General features: G+C 36.8%; 1 protein-coding gene and 1 pseudogene across 18 annotated transcripts in view; both read right to left on the bottom strand.

Annotated features, from left to right (window-relative positions):
• The window catches only part of TPK1 (thiamin pyrophosphokinase 1), a 398,562-nt gene that overhangs the window by 317,877 nt on the left and 61,024 nt on the right, over positions 1-19,661 (bottom strand). For 11 of the 17 annotated variants that reach the window (XM_078343570.1, XM_035254503.3, XM_035254504.3 and 8 more), the window contains one exon: positions 4,239-4,310. In XM_078343570.1, the coding sequence (XP_078199696.1) occupies positions 4,239-4,310 (72 nt within the window). Of the gene's footprint in view, positions 1-4,238; positions 4,311-13,820; positions 13,868-19,661 lie in introns of those variants that run through there. The other 6 variants (XR_008473454.2, XM_054237592.2, XM_054237593.2 and 3 more) reach the window with 1 other exon arrangement.
• LOC100397783 (elongation factor 1-alpha 1 pseudogene) overlaps positions 1-19,661 on the bottom strand; it is a 189,581-nt pseudogene that overhangs the window by 111,510 nt on the left and 58,410 nt on the right. Inside the window, exon 2 of the transcript XR_013524182.1 lies at positions 4,239-4,310. The product of XR_013524182.1 is annotated as an elongation factor 1-alpha 1 pseudogene (transcript). The remainder of the gene's footprint in view (positions 1-4,238; positions 4,311-19,661) is intronic.

Here is a 19,661-nt window from a genome sequence, read left to right as displayed (position 1 = left end):
ATATAAAGTTGGTTGTGTTTAACTTAATCAGGTGAAAAGAGGTTTACACAAAGAACTGGGGTGCATAATTTAGAAAAGAAAGAGTTTGTTGCAACAAAACTACTATTGAAGCAAGGTGCTTTATAGCAGATTTCTACCTCATTTAAAGCAAATCTAATAGCAATACTAATCACTAGCACAAGATTAGCATAATTACTACAGCAAATCTATTTAGTCTTTATTAAAAACTATTTAGGTAGAGTGTTTTTGTTTTAAAGAAAAGCATATTGAAATGAACGAGGTAGAGTCAATTAACCAACTATTATAATAATATCAATTCTTAAGAAGCAGGGGTATGGCTAGTTCATTCTAAGCACTCGTGGCTTGGACATGCCTTCACAGGAACAGGCTGTACCTATAGACTCCAACCCTCAATTCTAGCCACTATCTTGTCCCTAGCTACTAGGCCAGTGCCTGACACAGAAGGGCCTCAACTAGAGTCAATCAATAACAAATAGAACATAACCAGTGTTATAAAACCAAAGACCTTGCTTATACTTTAATTCATGAATGCTACTTGTGCTTTTTTTTAAATTTGTAAGACCCACCTGATATGTCAAATATTTTGACTTCAGTTTCAATGAAAATAAGTAAGCTGCCCACACCCTGCTGTGATCTTAAGGATGACAGTAAAAGAATCTGATCATCTAACCATAATCTAATTAACACGTTTTGTGGATCATGTGGAAAAAATGAGGAAAGGCTGTGAATGCATGCTAACAATGAGGACATGTGTAAACCTGAAATCCTAGAAACCTCATCACAGTCACACAATATAACCTCATTTCAGTATGCCTGGTAGGTCTGTTTTTCGTAATGTTTTGTAGCATAGAGATTTCTACTAATAACTTTGAGAACACTGTTAGCACCATGACCCCAATAGCGAATAACTAACCTACAACAAATATGCAGAGCCCTTCTAGCACACATATCCCTACTTTGGACTTATCACATGTTCACATATTTCAGGAAGAGAAAGACACTTCCTGGAATGAGAAGGCCTGACAAAAAATTTTTTAAAAACATGTTAGTAAATCTAAGACCAACAGCAATGCACAAATAGCAATAACGTCTGATATTACAGAAAAGTTAGATATTAACTCTACTTCTATCATTCCTATCTTTCTATTTACCTACCTACCTACCTAAGTGCTTATTTTATCATCAAACTGAATGCACAAAATGCTGGAACAGGTAGCAATATACTCCAAGACTTTTAACCAAGAAAATCGCCAAACTTCATGATGTATAAAAAAGAAACCATATTAAAACCTCCATAATTTTAATCTCCCTTAAACTCCCTCCTTAGGTATTTAAGCTACATTTCGTAACTTCTATTGTTAGAGTAGGTAGATAGGCAGACATGAGCATGGCAGGAGAGGGCCCCTCCCTAGGAATGTCAGGCTGCCATAGGTGATGTTCAGGCAGTTGTTAAGCTGTTTCTCTAAAATAATTGGTGGCAGCCAGCACCAGGGAAAGGCAATCTCCCAACAGATAGAAAACACCTGGAGCTGGTGATCAGCAGCTTCCTTATAAGGTCTCTGGAGTTGGGCGAGAGGGCTCAGCATGCACACTAACAGGCAAAATGGTGGAGTCTAACTGGTATGTACCTTCCTCTAGGAATCCTTAACTGGTAAGGGAAAAATGGCTCAAATGAGCATGCACACAACTTTAGTACACACACTGAGCATGTGGCCCCTCCCAAGTGCTGGCAGGCCACTGGGTACTGTGCATACAGAGAGCCCGCCCTAAAAGAAGAATCAGGGGAGAAGAAACACAAACCCCCAAACTATGGCAATGCATAAAACCCCAAGTCAAGGTCCAAACAGGGCACCTGGATCTCTCCAGTCGCCTACTTGGCCCTCTTCCAGGTGTAGTTTGCTTCCTTTCACTCCTGCTCTAAAACTTTTTAATAAACTCTTACCCTAGCTCTAAAACTTGCCTCAGTCTCTCCCTCTACCTTAAACCTACTTCTGCCCCTCAGCTGAATTCTTTCCCTGAGCAGGCAAGGATCAAATTGCTGCAGACCCATACAGATTCACCACTGGTAAAAGTATCACCTAACCATTGCAAGAAGAAACTTTAAGATAAACTTTCAACATAGACTTTCTCTTGAAATGAATCTCAGGAAATACCTACTTAACAGAAGTCCTTAGCATAAAGTCAAATGGCCAGTTTTATGCAGGAATCTTACATGCTATACAATGCTCTTCAGATTTCTCTGCATTTTGAAGCCTCAACCATTTTAACAGCCCAGTCTTCATCCCTTGATTTCAGCTCTTCACAAATCTTTGTATCATAGAACAGAAGTTACAGAAAATGTTGAGTACATGGGTTAAAAGGTAATGAATGGGGACAGCATCCTCAAGCCACTTCATACTTGCTAATACCCCAACCCATTTGGGGTATTAGCAAATGGAGAACTCTGTTCTCCTCTCCCAAACTCTCAATGCTGCCCTAAACATTTTCCTAAGCCTTTCCTATGTTAAGATTAACAACTCAAGCTCTAAAAGCACAGCTTCTGTTAAAACAATCACAGAAAACCTATTCTTTAGTATTTATCAATAGGCCTGCTTAGAATAGTTAAAGGCTCCAGAACACCACGAATTATCCTAGTATATATGTGAAAGAACTTAACATCTCGATAACCTAAAAGACAAGTTCTTTTTGAAATGAGAATAAACTAGCTATTTGAATATACATGATACTTCAGATACCTTTAGTTTTTTTCATGTACAGATTGACCCTTATGGAAAAACGAATAAAATGAGGAACTTTGGTCAGCTCAAAAATCTACATCATTCACACTATGTGCAAAATTAAGACCCTCAACTCCCCCAGATGTAAGAGACTTCTTTAGATGTAGCTTTGAATATTCAAGGTCTCCAATGGTTTGGATCAATGGTTATTTTGTCTATTTCTAATATTTACAATAAAATGGTCACTCACACTCTCCCCAAACAATATAAAATCTGATACAATAAATTCAAATAGAAAGGATGTATCTAAACAGTTTGTTTAGTATTTTCTAGCAATATAAGCCATACTAAACTCATTCTTTCATTTATTGTCATTAATAGCAATTATCTGACAGATACCGCACTGGGCACCAGAGACAGTGACAAAAGACATTATAGTCATTCAAATAACTACCTAATTATTAGTAGAGTGCTAAGAAAAAAAAGTTAGTGGTTAAATAATTTTTATGGTTTGAGAGAACTGTTAGTACAATTATATTGTGAAATTTTAAGTTGACTAACTTAAACACAGCTCAATTTAGAATACCAAGTTTTCACTGTAATCAGATTAGACAAAAAAAGTTCTTTATACAAAATCACCTGTGATGATTTATTCCCTCTAATATCACAACTATCTCAACTACAGATGTGAGCTTATTCACATATGAGGTTTGCACTCTAAGAAACATAAACATAAACATAATGTCAAGAATACTAAAGAATCCTGTGACAATAAGAGAGAAACAGGAATAACAAAAATATGCATCAGTGCTTCAAGAATCAAGTTCTTCTGCCTATCTACTTTGGCCTAAAACTTCTACTGACAGCTCAACAAAAATGTTCCTTTGAAGGGTAAAAAAAACTCAAGATTTCATCGAAGAAGAGCAGAGATTCAAAATAGCAAATGATGTTGAACATTATTTTCCAAACTAGAGGTAATTCTATAAAAGTTGAAGAGTAATGAAAATAGTTAATAAAGCCTGTTTCTTACACAGAACCTTCCAATAGTATTAATTCTGTGACACTATCCCATTTTTACACATATTTTTCAGCACCCAAAGAGATTCTTACATAGTAGCATCATTTTCTTTTTTGATTTTGCAAATCTGATCACCTGGCAGATATCTTATCATTGGATGCTGCAACAAATGAGGCATGTGGATGCTTTTTTGCTGTCACTGGTGCCAAAAATAATTTACACTTGAACAAATACTTGTTGAGGATTCAGGTTTAATACCCATACTGTAGTTCTGAAATACGGTAGAGTACTCTGTCGTTGGGGGTCCACGCTTTGGAAATCACATTTACACAGTTTAACAGGGAAGCAATAATAATTTATCCTAATAATTAATAATTGAATCACCTTATTATGAATTCCACTGTTTAGTCAGGTTTCAGGATTTTCAGTCAGTCCCAAATAAAGTAAGAAAGCAAAGAAATAGAAACGTCAATTAAGATTACCTTTGTTCCAAAGATGACGAAAATAGTTGTCCAAAGGCTGATTAAGAATTACAAGGCAGTACTTCAAAGTCCCTAGGAAAAAAAAAAGGAAAATAAAATAAATAAGTGAACTGAGTCTTTTGTTCCCCTTATATAAGTCTAAAATCATACCCTACTGGCCTAAATTTTCAGTGTACACGGAGCTAAAGCCCAATCACAATGAATTTCCTGTAACTTAACTTTAAAAGGCATCATATATGAACGAGTCCTACTTTACTGAATACATCTGTCACATTAGCATACTGTTGAACAATGTATCATAGAAACGACTCTGTAACTTTTTGTCGTGGGAGAGGAGCACAAATGTTCTTGATATGAATTCTCACCCTTCCAGTATATCCACTACTTTGACACAACTATCCTTCTATCTGGCCGGTTTTATGTCATCCCGACCTTATTTACCAAATGGTATGGGTCTAGGAGGTATGTAGTTTCACATTCATTCATATTCTTTTCTCTCTTTCCTTCCACCCTTACCCTATCTTTAACTATCCAAAGCAAAACCCTGTGTGCTTTCACAGATCCTACTAGGTCTTCTCATGGTTTTCTTATTCCAGGCTTTTACATGATACTCCAAAGACAAAGATGAAGAAAAGTTACTTTTCAGACAATCATTCCATATCTTTTATAATGTACCTAAAATAGTGCAAAGCCAAGTGCAATCAGGTATTGAAAATCTGTCATTCAGTTCAGTCCAAGCACCCTCCATTTTATTCATGAAAAATAAAATGTTTAAGAAAAATTGGTTTTTTAAGCAATTTCACTATTAGAAATGGAACATAATTAAATAAGAAGGGTGTGTCATCATCCATAGCAAATATTATTAAGTGCCAATTATATACCAGGCACTGGGAGTATAAAGAGGGACAAGATTACAAGCTATCTGTGAGATGAGCACTTACAATAAAGATGATTTATTCAAAATACAATATAACAGAAGCACAGGAGGAGTGCCGGATAAACAGATAAATGAGTATGGCAGGAGTTGAAAGTCCAGAAAATCAATAAAGTCTGGTGTCATCCAGATTTTTGTCAAATGTAGATTTTTGAACTTGAACTTACAAAGAGAAAAAAGGTGCAAAGAATAAAGGAAGGGGCTTTCTAGACAAGCAAAACAGCCCACCAGAAGCTGCTCTCCTTATCCATTAGGGTTACTCCAATGAATAGTTTCAGAAGCAATGCCCTAGTAATGTGATGGTAGAACATTAATACTAACATCAGTAACTGTAAACATAATGTTTAAGATAACGCAACTTAAATTCCTCTACAAAATGCATGATGCAGTAATGAGTAGTGAACACAATTTATATAATTTGGGAATCCATACAGAGATAATAGCTGAAGGTAAAAGAGCAGGCAAGCCACTGGGATATTGCACAAAGCTGGGAAGGGCAAAGAGAGAGAAGAATTAAGATGAAGGCAAAGACACTGTGTTTTCCTCACTGTTAACAGAGCTGAAGGAGGTCAACAGAGAAAATACAGAAGGAAAATCTGTAAAGGTAGAAGGATAAGAAGGTATTTCCAAGAACATGCAGTCAATAACACAGTATGCTACAGAAGTGTCAAGGATATTGAACAAGAGGCCAAGGGGAGGGGGATCTCAGAAAAATCTGAAAATTCACAGAGGGAGACTTAAGATAGTGAAGGCACCAAGATATTAGTAAACAGTCAGGAGTTGATTAAGAAGTAAGAATAGTCACCTTTCGAAATGGAAAAGAAATGCAATAAAATCAAGATAAAATATTTTAAATATGGAAACAATCTTATGTCCTAAATAGGGGAGGAAGTAAGAGGAAGAAGGAATATTATCCGTTTGTTCTTTCAACAGGTATTTTCAGATCACGCCTTGTTCAGTCACTGCTCTGAAAAGCAGTCAAGAGAAATGGCATGTCCCCCAAACCCCACTACCACCTGTAAGCCATATCTCCAACTGAAAAAAGAGAGACTGAGATTGATGTACATGAAGACACATCATGTGCCACAAAACTGAGGTTGATTTTTTTTTTTAAGAGATAGGGTCTCGCTCTGGCACCCAGGCCAGAGTACAGTGGTACAATCATAGTTCACTGCAGCCTCAACCTCCTGGGTACAGGTGATCCTCCCACCTCAGCCTCCTCAGTAGCTGAGACTACTCAGTAGCTGAGGTTCATACCACCATGCCCAGCTAATATTTTTATTTTTTCTAAGGAGCAATCTCCAACTCCCAGCATCAAGCAATCCTCCACCACCCAAAGTGCTGGGATTGCAGGCATAAGCCACTGCACCTGCCTCTATTTATTTATTTAGAGATGGAGTTTCACTCTTTTAGTGATTCTACTGCCTCAGACTCCCAAGTAGCTGGAATTACAGGCAACCACCACCATGCCCGGCTAATTTTTGTATTTTTAGTGGAGATGAGGTTTTGCCATGTTAGCCAGGCTGGTCTCAAACTCCTGACCCCCAACCACCTGCTTCAGCCTCCCATAGCTCTGGGATTACAGGTGTGAGCCACCACATCCAGCCTGCACCCAACCCTATTTAAAACTAGGTAAAATAAAGTAAGAGGGGAGAATAGAGAATAAAATGAAATATGGAACATTTTTAAAACAACTGTTGTAAAAAATAATTACAGGACATGACAATCCACAATTTTAAAAATAGAAATCTAATTGGAATTAACTAAAATAAAAGGTTATATGAGATCATACCTGTCTATAATTTTTGCAATTTTACCACTGATTATGAGGAGTAGACACAGGGGTAGGTGTAAACAGATAGGATGGTGATAATAGCTGGTTTTGAGAATTGGCAAAATCACTTGCCAAGAGGTAAAGGGAATCCAAGATGTGTATTTGGGCAGCTTTAGAATGAATGATTACGGTGAAGACCAGTAGTGGCCTCTTGTGTAGTAAGAGAATGCTGAGGGGTTTGTTTGTTTGTTTACTGGGCCAGGTAAGAAAAAAATCATATTCCAGGTATTGTTGTGGGAAAAAATGTGGTCATAAGGCTAAGTTCTGGCCAAAGAGAAGTATACAGCTTTCTATGTCACCTCTAGAAACTCTCCTTAAAATAAAGGGGATTTGTCTTCTACTTCTTCCTTTCCTCCTTCCTGCCATCTGGTTGTGGGTGGATCACGAAGTCAGGAGTTCGAGACCAGCATGACCAACATGGTGAAACCTGTCTCTACTAAAAATACAAAAATTAGCCGAGCATGGTGGTGTGCGCCTGGAATCCCAGCTACTCAGGAGGCCAAGGCAAGATAATTGCTTGAACCTGGGAGGCTGAGGTTGCAGTGAGCCAAGACTGTCCCACTGCACTCCATCCTGGGCAACAAAGTGAGACTTCCTCTCAAAAAAAAAAAAAGAATTGATAGATTAATTGAATGAAATTCTAGCAGCCACCTTGGATCATAAGAACAAGGGCATTGGAGTAAAGAAGCTGCATTGCTGACGACTTCAGGCATCTTCCTCCATTCCCACACTTCACTACCTGCCCAAAATCTTATTTTATGCAAGTGAAAAATAAAATTTTAAGCTGTTTCATAATCTTGGCCTTAATTCTGGGGAACAATCCTAGAAGCCATAGGTCCTACCATGAGTTCAGTACTGGAAATAGAGCCCCTGCCACTACTTTTAAGAATTTATTAAAAGGTTGTGAGACTGCAAATCAGTTCCCTCCCCTCCCCTCCTCCCTTCCTCCCTCCAGCGGTTCTAGGATAATCCAGAGGAATTTATAAGACATGAAAATTTCTGGACCCCATCCTACACCTTTCAAATTATATCCCTTGACATGAGGCACGGCAATCTACATTTTACAAGCAAGTTATTCTACCACAGGTGGTCCACACACTATGCTTTAAGAAATCCTGCTTTATTATCACCATACCAGTTCCCCAAACCCAGATGGTGCTTGTTTCATAGGCTAAAATCTATCATCTCAGTGGCAGCTTAATCAGGCAAGGTAATGCATTTATTATTTCAAGTAATATGTGTCAAGCCCTGAACTAGGTGGTAGGAATGAAAAAATGAAAAAAAAAAATTCTATTCTGTACAAGTCACTGTTATTTTGGGTTTCTATATTCTATGGAAAGAAACCTAATTGTAATAAATGCAGTGATCACAGTCCAGACTGTGTTAAGGAAAAGATGACCTAAAAAGAAATTTGAGATGACTCTAAAGAAAAGTAGACATGCATCAAAATGTAGGAAGAAAAACATTAGCTCATTCATTCATTCTACCTGGATGGAACATCAGTTTAAGAGATTCAGAGCCTGGTTCATGGTAAATGCTCAGTAAGATCTCAACAGCAAGGAGCTAATAATTTGGATAACCCAATGGTCCTTTTCTCTGTAACAAAGTTTACACTGCCAAAAGAGGCATTCAACAATATTGAATGTAAGTTTACACAAATGATTAAAACTGCTTTCTGTTACTGATTATTTATATATGAACCTAGTATTTTTTGGCCTCACAGAGCCATCTGATAAGGGAAGAAAGCACTATTATCCACATTACTGCTCCTCTAGACCAATACTTTCATTAAGGTAATATCCATGAATACATTTCATCTTTGAAAAGAATGAAGTAGTATAAAAGTTATAGTACAGTTAGATTTACTAATGGTGTTATTAATAAAAAAGAATTAACTATGTCGGCTTTTTCTATATATAACATTTATGGTAGGCTGTTCTGTATATAGTTATTTAGGTAATGGGATTGGATATTCTTTTCTAATTTAGTTTAGTTTTCTAATAGGATCTAACAATCTTTCCTTTTCTAATCTTATCTCCCCTGGAATCCTAAGAAGTCAGTATGGCATTTATTTTACTCTCAAAGCCCTCCTGATTACTAATCCACAGCAGGCTGCTGAAAAAAGTAAAATATAGAGCCACCATGCTTCCTAAATAGCGTATGGGAGTTTTTCAGCCAAACATTCCACCACAATATAGCTCCATATCCCTCTCAGATACTCAATTATGGGACAATGCCTCTGGCTCTAAATGCCCCCAAATTCAGAAAACTCTGGGAACCATAGGAGTAAGAAAAAATCAATGGTCTTATTTCAAGTAGTTCTCAAGCTGTCACACTGATACTGTTCCTGGGATATGCAAAACAATTTAAGAAAAAGACTAGGAAGAACTTTTCATTATGTCATGAAGATTATAAATTTTTTAAATCAGGTGTCCTAAGGCAATCTCAAAAACAAATATAGGCACAGACAGCAGGATTTCAAAGGTGATGGTAAAATAACTTTTTCATCATCTATAAAAACGTGTAATGCACTCCATTTAAAAGAACAAAGAAACATACAGACTAGCCTTAATCCTTCAACTGTTAAGTCAAAAGTCTCTGAATTGCTGTCTCCAAGGGGCTTCAATTACAGAAGATGAAAAATCCCTGATCATGGATGTATTGAAACCAAAATGGTCCAAATTGCACAAAAATCCTGAGTTAAGTACAAAAGTCCAAATTTATAACATGAAAATTAAAATGAGGTTAAATCATCAGCCTTGGACTAAAAAGGGAAGAGGTCTTTTGAAGGTAAAAAACTAAACATAACAAGTTCAGATTTTAAGAAAAGGGGAGGGGCATCCATCTGTCTTTGCTACATGTCATGTCATCCTCTCTCTTCTGTAACAACAACAAAATCCTCCCTCTTTAGAGAAATGGATGATTCCATTATTAAGGAACTATATAAGATGAGCCTGGAGCGCCAGGTAGTTCCAGAAAGAAGGAAAGAACATGATCCCCCAAACAAATAAACAAAAATACTCACACAGATGAGAATAGGTCAAAGGGGCACAACAGCCAAATGAAAGAGCCAATAAGCAAAACTGTCAACAATTTGAGCAAAAAATAAAGTAGCACTGGATTACAACCCAGAGTATAAAATAAATATCCGTAAGTCCATATGGATTAATTAATATGCAGAGGAGAAGAGACAAATCTCTCAGGCAGCAGAATTCCAAATAATTATACAATTTTCCACCCTAAAGGAGAAAGAACATAGCTATAGGCTATACACAGCAGAGTAAGGGCTGCATTTAGTAACTTCTTTCCAAAGAGGATTATGAAAAGGGGGAAAAAACCTTTATAGTAGAGAAATATAATAAAATCTATGCTTCAGGATAGTGATCAAAATCAGCATCAATAGTCATAAATCATGTTTATAGTATGTACCTTTAATATTATATTATAAAAATGGCACTCTGTTTCCAGGCTTTCTCCCCCAAGTCTACAACCCTAGTCTAATCAGGAAAAAATCATAAGATAAATTCCAACAGAGGCACATCCTACAATACACCTTACCGATACCACTCAAAACTGCCAAGGTCAGCAAAAACAAAGAAAGTCTGAGAAACTGCCACAATCAGAGGAGCCAGGGGAATCTGACAACTAAACGTAATGTGGAATCCTGGAGGGGATGCCCAGATAGTAAAACGACATTGGGCGAAAACTACAGAACTCTAAATAAACTATGGAATAATTAACTAATAACAATGTATCAGTATTGGTCCATTAATTACAACAAATGTACCATATTAATATTCCATGTTAATATAGGAGAAACTGCTTGTGGAGCTTATATAACAACTCTATCTTCTCAACTTTTTCTGTAAATCTAAAGTTATGTTTTTCAATGTTTTTTTTTTTTTTTAAAGCTCTGAGGCAAAAAACAGAACTGAAAACTATTCCATCAAGTATTCATTCAGTGATTACTCCATGGGACAAAATTGTGAGCCCTTATGACAAAAGCCCAAAAGCATGCTTGGACTTCATGGGGAAGCGGGGGACCACTATGGGCAAAAATACTTCTATTCCATCTTTGGAAAACTAAATTGCATCCAGATTTTCTTTTAATTAAGAAAGTAAAACAATAACAGAAGAGAAAATCTCAAGAAAACCAATTTCTTTTTATTTCCAACTCTGGGAATGAAAACTATTTGAATTATATGCGATAGACCACAATCACATCTCTGAATCAATGATCTTGAAAATGCAGTCATGCAACTCAGGAGTGAAGGGTTGATGTATTTTTTAATTAAAAAGAAATTAAGATGATATTTAATATGCAGACAAGCACAAAGGCCTCACTTGTCCTTATAGTAGATGGTTATAGGTTATTTGCTATGAGTGAAATCTGCTAAGGAAATGCGAGAACTCCACAACACAGGGTGTCAGCAGCACCTCACCCTCTTCTCCAGTATATTAGGATAACTTGTAGTTTACCTGTGCCCAACAAAGTAAAACTACAGATTATTTAGTTTTACATAAAGTCATCATCATATAACAGGTGACTTAAAAATACTCTTTAATGCATATTGAAGATAATATGCAAAAACCAGTTGTCTGGCCTTCAAATTGCCAAATTGTGTTTCCATCATGATAGCTTAAGAAAAATCAAACGAAACTGGAGATGGTTCACAATGTGCAACTACACAACTCTGTCTCTACTTTATTTCTGTCTCCCTCCTTTCTCCCCACGGCCCCCATCCCTGATCATTCAAGAAGAAAGATTTAAGGTGTAAGCAGTGATCGACCCTGTTATGTTGCTGAGATGTGTTAGGCAAGAAGAGAACTGAGAATTAGTCATTGAATTTTACAGAAGGGGTCACTGGTGACCCTGACGAGCATTATTTCTGGGATGTGGTAGGATAAACACCTCACTGAAGTAAATTTTGCTGGAGACTGAAACAGAACTATGGGGTGGAAGCTGAAGATGAAGTAGGATAGGGTGATTATACATTTTATTGTCCAAGCCAGGATGGTTTGCAAATGGAAGGGGACACAGTTTATTTTTATTCATTTATTTATTTTCTAGATGAAGTCTTGCTCTGATGCCCAGGTTGGAGTGTGTGATCTCGGCTCACTACAACCTCTGCCTCTCAGGTTCAAGCAATTCTCTGCCTTAGCCTCCCGAGTAGCTGGGATTACAGACACCTGCCACTGTGCCCAGCTACTTTCTTTTTGTATTTTTCATAGAGTTGGAGTTTGACCATCTTGGCCAGGGTGATCTTGAACTCCTGACCTAATGATCCACCTGCCTTGGCCTCCCAAAGTGTTGGGATTATAGCATGAGCTGCTGTGCCTGGCCAGGGGGATACAGTTTATGATTATGCTGGTGCAACTAGCATATACCATATGGTCACTCTTGGGAGAGGGCAAAAAAGATTTCTCAAGGAAGTACCTGTTTATTTCTACTTTTTGTTTACTTTCTCTGAAGCAATTTCTTATATGTGACTTGCCAATTTTTTTTAGTCCATTGGTGATTCAATTATTTTAATGGACTTTGGTATGGAATATTTGTTCAGAGCCTTTTAATAGTTCTGCTGTGTCCACATGCAATTTATTTCCTCAAAGAACAAATTGACTTGACAGTGATTTCCCTATGCACACTTGAAAAAAATCCTGTGCTTAAATATAGAAGTTTGTGCAGTATGAATACAAAACTCAGACTCTAGAGTTTTCATTGTTTAATTGAAATACTTTTTTGGTATGAGATATTCATAATAATAGTCTTTGGTCCTTTGGCAAAATAAATATTATGACTGGCATGTGTTTTGGCTAATATTGATTTTATCTGAGTTTCAGTATTTTTTTTTAAACAGAGCATATAAACCCTTGATAATTCACCATTAATAATTTTTTCTATTGTAAATTGTGTTTTATTGTAATGTAATTTCATTTACAATACTGGGTTTCAGTTTTTTTCTAAAAAATCTCATATCAATTTTCAAAAGGAATTCATTTATGTTTATGAAAATCTACAAATAATTTATTTTTTTTGCTATTTAAATTTGAAACTTTCAGAGAACAGCAATGAAAAAAAGTGAGATACAGATGGAATTAACAGTATATTAAAGTAACATTGCTAATTATAAGGGCTTTACACTATCATTAGCTAATAGTATAAGACACCACACCAGTGGTTCTCAACTTTGGTGACCTGTTAGACTCTTACGGTGCTTGTAAAAAATCATGATGCATAGGCCCTATTATAGGCATGTTGAATAAGGATCTCTTGGGGGAGGGGTTGGCTTTCTTTCTTTCTTTTCCTTCCTCTCTCTTTCTCTCTCTCTCTCTCTCTTTCTTTTGAGAGGGTGTCACTCTGTAGCTCAGGCTGGGATGCAGTGGCATGATCATAGCTCGCTGTAACCTTGGCATGTTGAATAATGACCTCTTGGGGAAGGGGCTTTATTTGTTTGTTTGGAGAGAGGGTGTCACTCTGTAGCTCAGGCTGGGATGCAGTGGCATGATCATAGCTCGCTGTAACCCTGGCATGTTGAATAATGACCTCTTGGGGAAGGGGCTTTATTTGTTTGTTTGGAGAGAGGGTGTCACTCTGTAGCTCAGGCTGGGATGCAGTAGCATGATCATAGCTCACTGTAACCTTGAACTCCTGGGCTCAAGCAGTCCTCCCACGCCAGCCTCCAGAGTAGCTAGGACTATAGACACATGCCACTGTGCCCAGCTAATTTTTTAAACACTTTTTTTCTGTAGAGACAGGGTCTTGTTGTGTTACCCAGGCTGGCCCTCAACTCCTGTCCTCAAGCAATCCTTTTACCTTGGCCACCCGCATTGCTGGGATTATAATCACTCTGCTGGCTGGCACTAAAAAAAAAAAAAGAAAACTCTGTGACTTACAGAGAGACTGAGATCTACTGCTCTATATACTTACGGATAAATTTATCATTTATTATAATTGATGTAAATCCAAAGTTCAAATGTGTTTGTAATTTCCCTTCCTCCCTCCATCCCTTTCTTTCTTCAGAGCTTAGTTCTTGTCAGAGCTAGTTAGAGTCTATTTCAAACTTGTTAAGACTAGCTAGTTCTAGGAGGTAGAAGTGATCAGTTCAGCATTTACTTGTATGCTTTTGCATGCTTGTGCAGAATTTGGCTTCTCTTTCTCTCCCTACTTTATCTCCTATCTCCCCCCTTCCTCCTCCACCACCCCCATCCCAGCTACAGATACACTACCCTCCTTGCTGCTCCTAAAACATACCAAGCACAATGCCACCTTTTACACTTTACTGTATATAGCCACATATTCAGTGAATGCCTTACTTTCCCTTTCACACTAATTCCTCGGCTCTGTGCTCAAATATTAGTCATCATAGGACTTTCCTGAGCAATCTATGTAAGATAGAAACACCTCATACTCCACACTAGCACTCACTCTTAACCTGATTTGTTTTTGTATAATAAATTTATCACCAGTTTGTTTATTCAATCTTTTTCTAATGTATGTCTCCCAATACTAGTATATAACTTCCTGGATCCATGACCTGAAACATACACAGGAAGCACTCAGTAAGTATCTGCTAAGTGGTTCTTCCAGCAATGACTTTATGTCCATTTACAATAAATCAACGCCACATACTTTCTCTAATAAGCAAGTGACTCTTCCCCAATTTGTCCAGGTGCCTTTCCCTTGGTTGCTTGCCCAAAAGTATTCTTTGCAGAATGAAATTATTCCCTCCTAAAACTCAATGGCCCTTTCTAGGTCTGAAGCCTTGAGTACTATACTTAAATAAATATGATACAAAACGTTCCACAAAGAGTACTAGAAAGGACAACGGCAACACCTACAAATATCAATTGTCTTGCCTTCAAATCACTAAATCGTGTTTTGATCACAATAGCTCAAGCACAATCTAGTGAATACACAACTACACAATTTAAAAGTTTATGAATATTTTATTTGAGAAGATAGATTAAGTATTTTTGAGGTAAATAGATGTTTAGGCTTACTACCTACTTAGGGACGAAAGAAATCCCTGTAATATGCCTGGAGCTCTACAGATCTGAGCATGTATCTAGTTATTGTCATTCAACCTTTCAAGTTGAAAGTGTAAACAGATTCTGAATGGTTAAAATCAGTTTCCATCTAAAAGCATTACTTCCCATGATGCAACTGCAATGTGTGTGTCAAAGTTTACTAAACCTAATATTATAAAATCTATCCCACTATAAACCAAATGCCCCAATAAATTCTCACAAGAATCTATATATGTTAGAAATGCATGAGAAAAAGAACACTTTGTATTTACAACTAGCAAGCTTTTGCTCTGTAGGAAATGGGGGGAAGTACAAGTGAAACCTGACAAAGTTCTGAGTCTTTCTTGACATAAAAGTAGAAGGCTCTAGCAAGAAATGTTTTCTTTCTCTACCCTTGCAAAGGTTAGCCATGTTCTTGTTACCAATAAACACATTCTCACTATAACCCGAATGAATGAAGCTGAGTTCTTTATTTTGGCACACTGACATCTCTGGATTGCTAGCAGAGTTCAAAGCTGCTTCATCAACTGTCCCTTGCCCTGCAGACATGGGGCACAATAAACTGTGTTTCCTGTCAATCAGGAAAATCAATCACTGCCCAGTAAACTGTAGATGTAATGCCATAACCCTAAGGGTTCATCATAAAGTACTAAAAATTATAGTCCATCACATCAGTTTTGACATGTTGACAGCTGGGTCCACAATAGTCTTCACACTTGAAAAGTCAGTTCAAAACACTTCCTGAAGGCAGACTATAAGTTTGGAATGTGCTTCTAAAACAGAAAGCCTAACTTTTATCCTTAGGCTACTCCTGCAACCTCAAACCATGTTGACCCATATCATAAAGCACAGACTCTCTTCATGGCCAACAGCAGAAGGAAGGCCAAAGGGGTTCAACATGGTAGTCAATGCTCCCTTTTAAAACCCTTTCTATTTGGGTTTGGTCAGGTTTGATGAGAATTATTTTGGGGATAGGTGGTCTTTAAAGCTTTGTGGGCTTCACATGTAATAACTATTAGTCCGTTCCCACACTGCCATGAAGAAATATCTGACAGTAGGTAATTTATAAAGGAAATAATTTTCATTGATTCACAGTTCTGCATGGCTGGGGAAGCCTCAGGACACTTAGAATCATGGCAGAAGGCAACTCTTTACAAGGTAGCAGGAGAGAATGAGTGCCAGCAGGGGAAATGCCAGACACTTATAAAACCATTAGATCTTGTGAGAACTCACTCACTATCACAAGAACAGCATGAGGGAACCAGCCTCATGATTCAGTCACCTCCCAGCAGGTCTCTCCCTGGCATGTGGGAATTATGGGGTTACAATTCAAGATGAGAGTTAGTTGGGGACACAGAGCCAAATCATATCAATAATACTAAGAATAAATAATTACAGTATATAGATCTTTTCTTTCTTTTTTAAATATTCATTAAGAGGACTTTGACTCAAGAGTTATATCAATACATAATTAAAATAAATTATAATATATAATCCCTACAAACCTGAGCATATATAAAATACATATATATACTCATTTTGTCAGCACATATACTACAAAATAAGTATAAATTAAAGCTAAATTAGACATATTTAAACAACAATCGGATGTTCCCTGAGACCTATAGTTTGAGAGGAAAAAACAACTGATAATTATTTGGAATTACAAAGTTTAAAAAGCACTTCAATAACCTCTGTTAGATGATATATATCACATAACACACTATGTCATCAATGTACTTCTGAAAAGAAGTCATTTTATTCACTCAGTTTTAAAAAAATAAAATGTAAAGGTTTAAATGAAAAGACTTGTGTTTCACGAATGACTTCTGATTACACAGACACAATCACCACATCAAGAGTTAAATTCATACTGAAGGAAATCTTACTAAACCCAAAGTAGGCAAACCTTTTCATCTCGTGGGCAATCGGGGCTTTGAGAGAAATTAAGAGCAAATTCTTATCAATAGGAAAAGCTTTGACACCAACTGCTGACTGTACTAGGCCACAAATAAGTACTCTGGCAAATAATAACACCTCAGTGTCCCTTAAACAGATCCAGGTCCAGGTGAAGTAAACAGAACAGGTCAGGTTTTTCTACAATTGCTTTTCTTTTTCATAGAAATTACACACACACACACACACACACACACACACACACACACACATATTGAGAGAGAGAGAGAGAGAGAGAGAGAGAGAGAGAGAGAGAGAGAGAGAAAGAAAAAGAGTCTCACTCTGTCATCAGGGTTAGAGTATAGTAGCATGATCTTGGTTCACTGCAGCCTCCACCTCCAAGTTTCAAGCAGTTCTCCTACCTCAGCCTTCCAAGTAACTGGAATTACAAGTATGCCCCAACGTATCCAGCTAATTTTTGTATTTTTAGTAGAGATGGGGTTTTGCCATGTTGGCCAAGCTAGTCTCAAACTCCCGATCTTAAGTGATCCACCCACCTCAGCCTCCTAAAGTGGTGCTGCGATTACAGGAGCGAGCCACCACATCCAGCCTATGTAATTGTGTATATGTGTGTATATATATATACACACATATACATACACACACAAAATAGTTTACTAAGAAAGAATATTCAAAGGTTTTGTTTTTAACAGAGAATGAAAAGAACACAAAAGCCCACAGCTGGGCTATGTCCCACATAGTGAAATAGCTATATATCACCCAAGATGGAACATCCTCCAAGAGAAAAATAAGTAGTAAATCAGGGTTCAAATAACAGATGTTACATAACCATTTGTGTAAAAAGAATCTTAATATATATGTGTGTGTGTGTATATATATATTGTTTGAATATCCATCAAAGGGGAAAAAGCGCACAATAGTGAAAAGAAGCATTACTTTGCATCTCTTACTCTTGTATCTTATTAATTTTGTACTTTTTGTTTTTTTAGAGAGACAAGGTCTCACTCTGTTACCCAGGCAAGAGGGCAGTGGTGCAATCATGGCTCATAGTAGCCTCAAACTCCTGGACTCAAGTGATCCTCCTGCCTGCCTCTGTCTGACAAGTACCTGGGACTACAGGAACACAGCACCACAGCCAGTTAGTTTTTTGATGTTGTTTTTTTCTGTAGAAATGAGGTCTCTCTACGTCAGAGTCCCCAGCTCCCCAGCCACATACCAGGACTGGTTCATGGTCTGTTAGGAACTGGGCTGCACAGCAGGAGGTGAGCAGTAGGCAAGCAAGTATTACTACCTGAGCTCGGCCTCCTGTCAGATCATCGGTGGAATTAGATTCTCACAGGAGCATGGACACTACTGTGATCTGCACGTAAGGGACCTAGGTTGTGTGCTCCTTATAAGAATCTAATGCTTGTTGATGCAAACTAGAACAGTTTCATCCCAAAACCATCTCCCACCAACTCCACCCCTGGTCCATGGAAAAACTGTCTTCCATGAAACTGGTCCCTGGTACCAAAAAGGTTGGGGACCACTGCTCTATATTGTCCAGGATGGTCTTGAACCCCTGGCTTCAAGCCATCCTCCTGCCTCTGCCTCCTGCAGTGCTAGGATTATAGGTATGAGCCACTGTGTCCAACCTCTTTGACTGTATTATTTTAAAATATATATATAAAATAAAATATATATTTATATATTTTATTATAAATACATAAAATATATATATTACAGGTATGAGCAACTGTACCCAACCTCTTTGACTGTATTATGTAAAATATATACATAATAAAATAATTATATAATATAATATATAATATTTATTATATAATAAAATATATATTTTATATTTTATTATATATTTTGTTTTTTATATAAAATATATATTTTATACAATAAATATAAAATATATATTATTATATATATTATAATTATATAAAAATATATAAAATATATATTTTATATATCTTATTATATATATATATGAAATAAGTAAAATAGAAGCATTTCAACTGATTAAAAGGAAAGTGATCCTCGAAGGCAATGTATCCCACTCCTAAGAAGTTGCTGGCCAACAATCCTTGAACATTAGGCTGGAATACAATAAAGAATCACTAAAATGATAGATAGGGTTTCAGATTAAAAGTAAAGCAGATAATTTGTGCAACACAATCTAGCATTCTTTCTTCCCAAAAATTATTAAATAATTCATGCTGATCTGTCTGAGTAGATTTGAAACTTTTAAGAGACTAGGGAAAGGGACTTACAACCACTAATTCCCTAAATAGCAAAAGGAGACCTAACTCACTCTACTCTAAAATAGGGGTTTCCCTCCACTGAAATATGTTGCAGGGAACTCAGAAAACATTTGTTCTTCAAAACTTAGGGTAAGACTGTATAAAACAGTCTTACATTTAAGAATTTACTCATATCCATCCCAATTCCCAATTCTATTCATCTTTTTAAAGTACTTGACATACAACAGTTCTCTTCATCAATAGTTACTAGAAATGAATATAGAAAAGGTGTAACATTTCAAAATCATAATGTAGGAGAGTAGAAATGAAAAGCAAAAGGGATGAATCTTTTCTGTATTTACCTTTATATCAGATAAATGTTTATACTGAATATGTACCACATTTAAAAGCTCTGTTAAAAACAAGTGAAGATGGGAAATGTATAAGCAATTATAGAAGATTAAAACAGACTGGAAAATTAG

Source organism: Callithrix jacchus, chromosome 11, assembly GCF_049354715.1.
Source record: "Callithrix jacchus isolate 240 chromosome 11, calJac240_pri, whole genome shotgun sequence".
Lineage (NCBI taxonomy): Eukaryota > Metazoa > Chordata > Mammalia > Primates > Cebidae > Callithrix > Callithrix jacchus.
The sequence above is the reverse complement of the archived record's forward strand: the minus strand, read 5'-3'. Positions and strand labels throughout refer to the sequence as shown.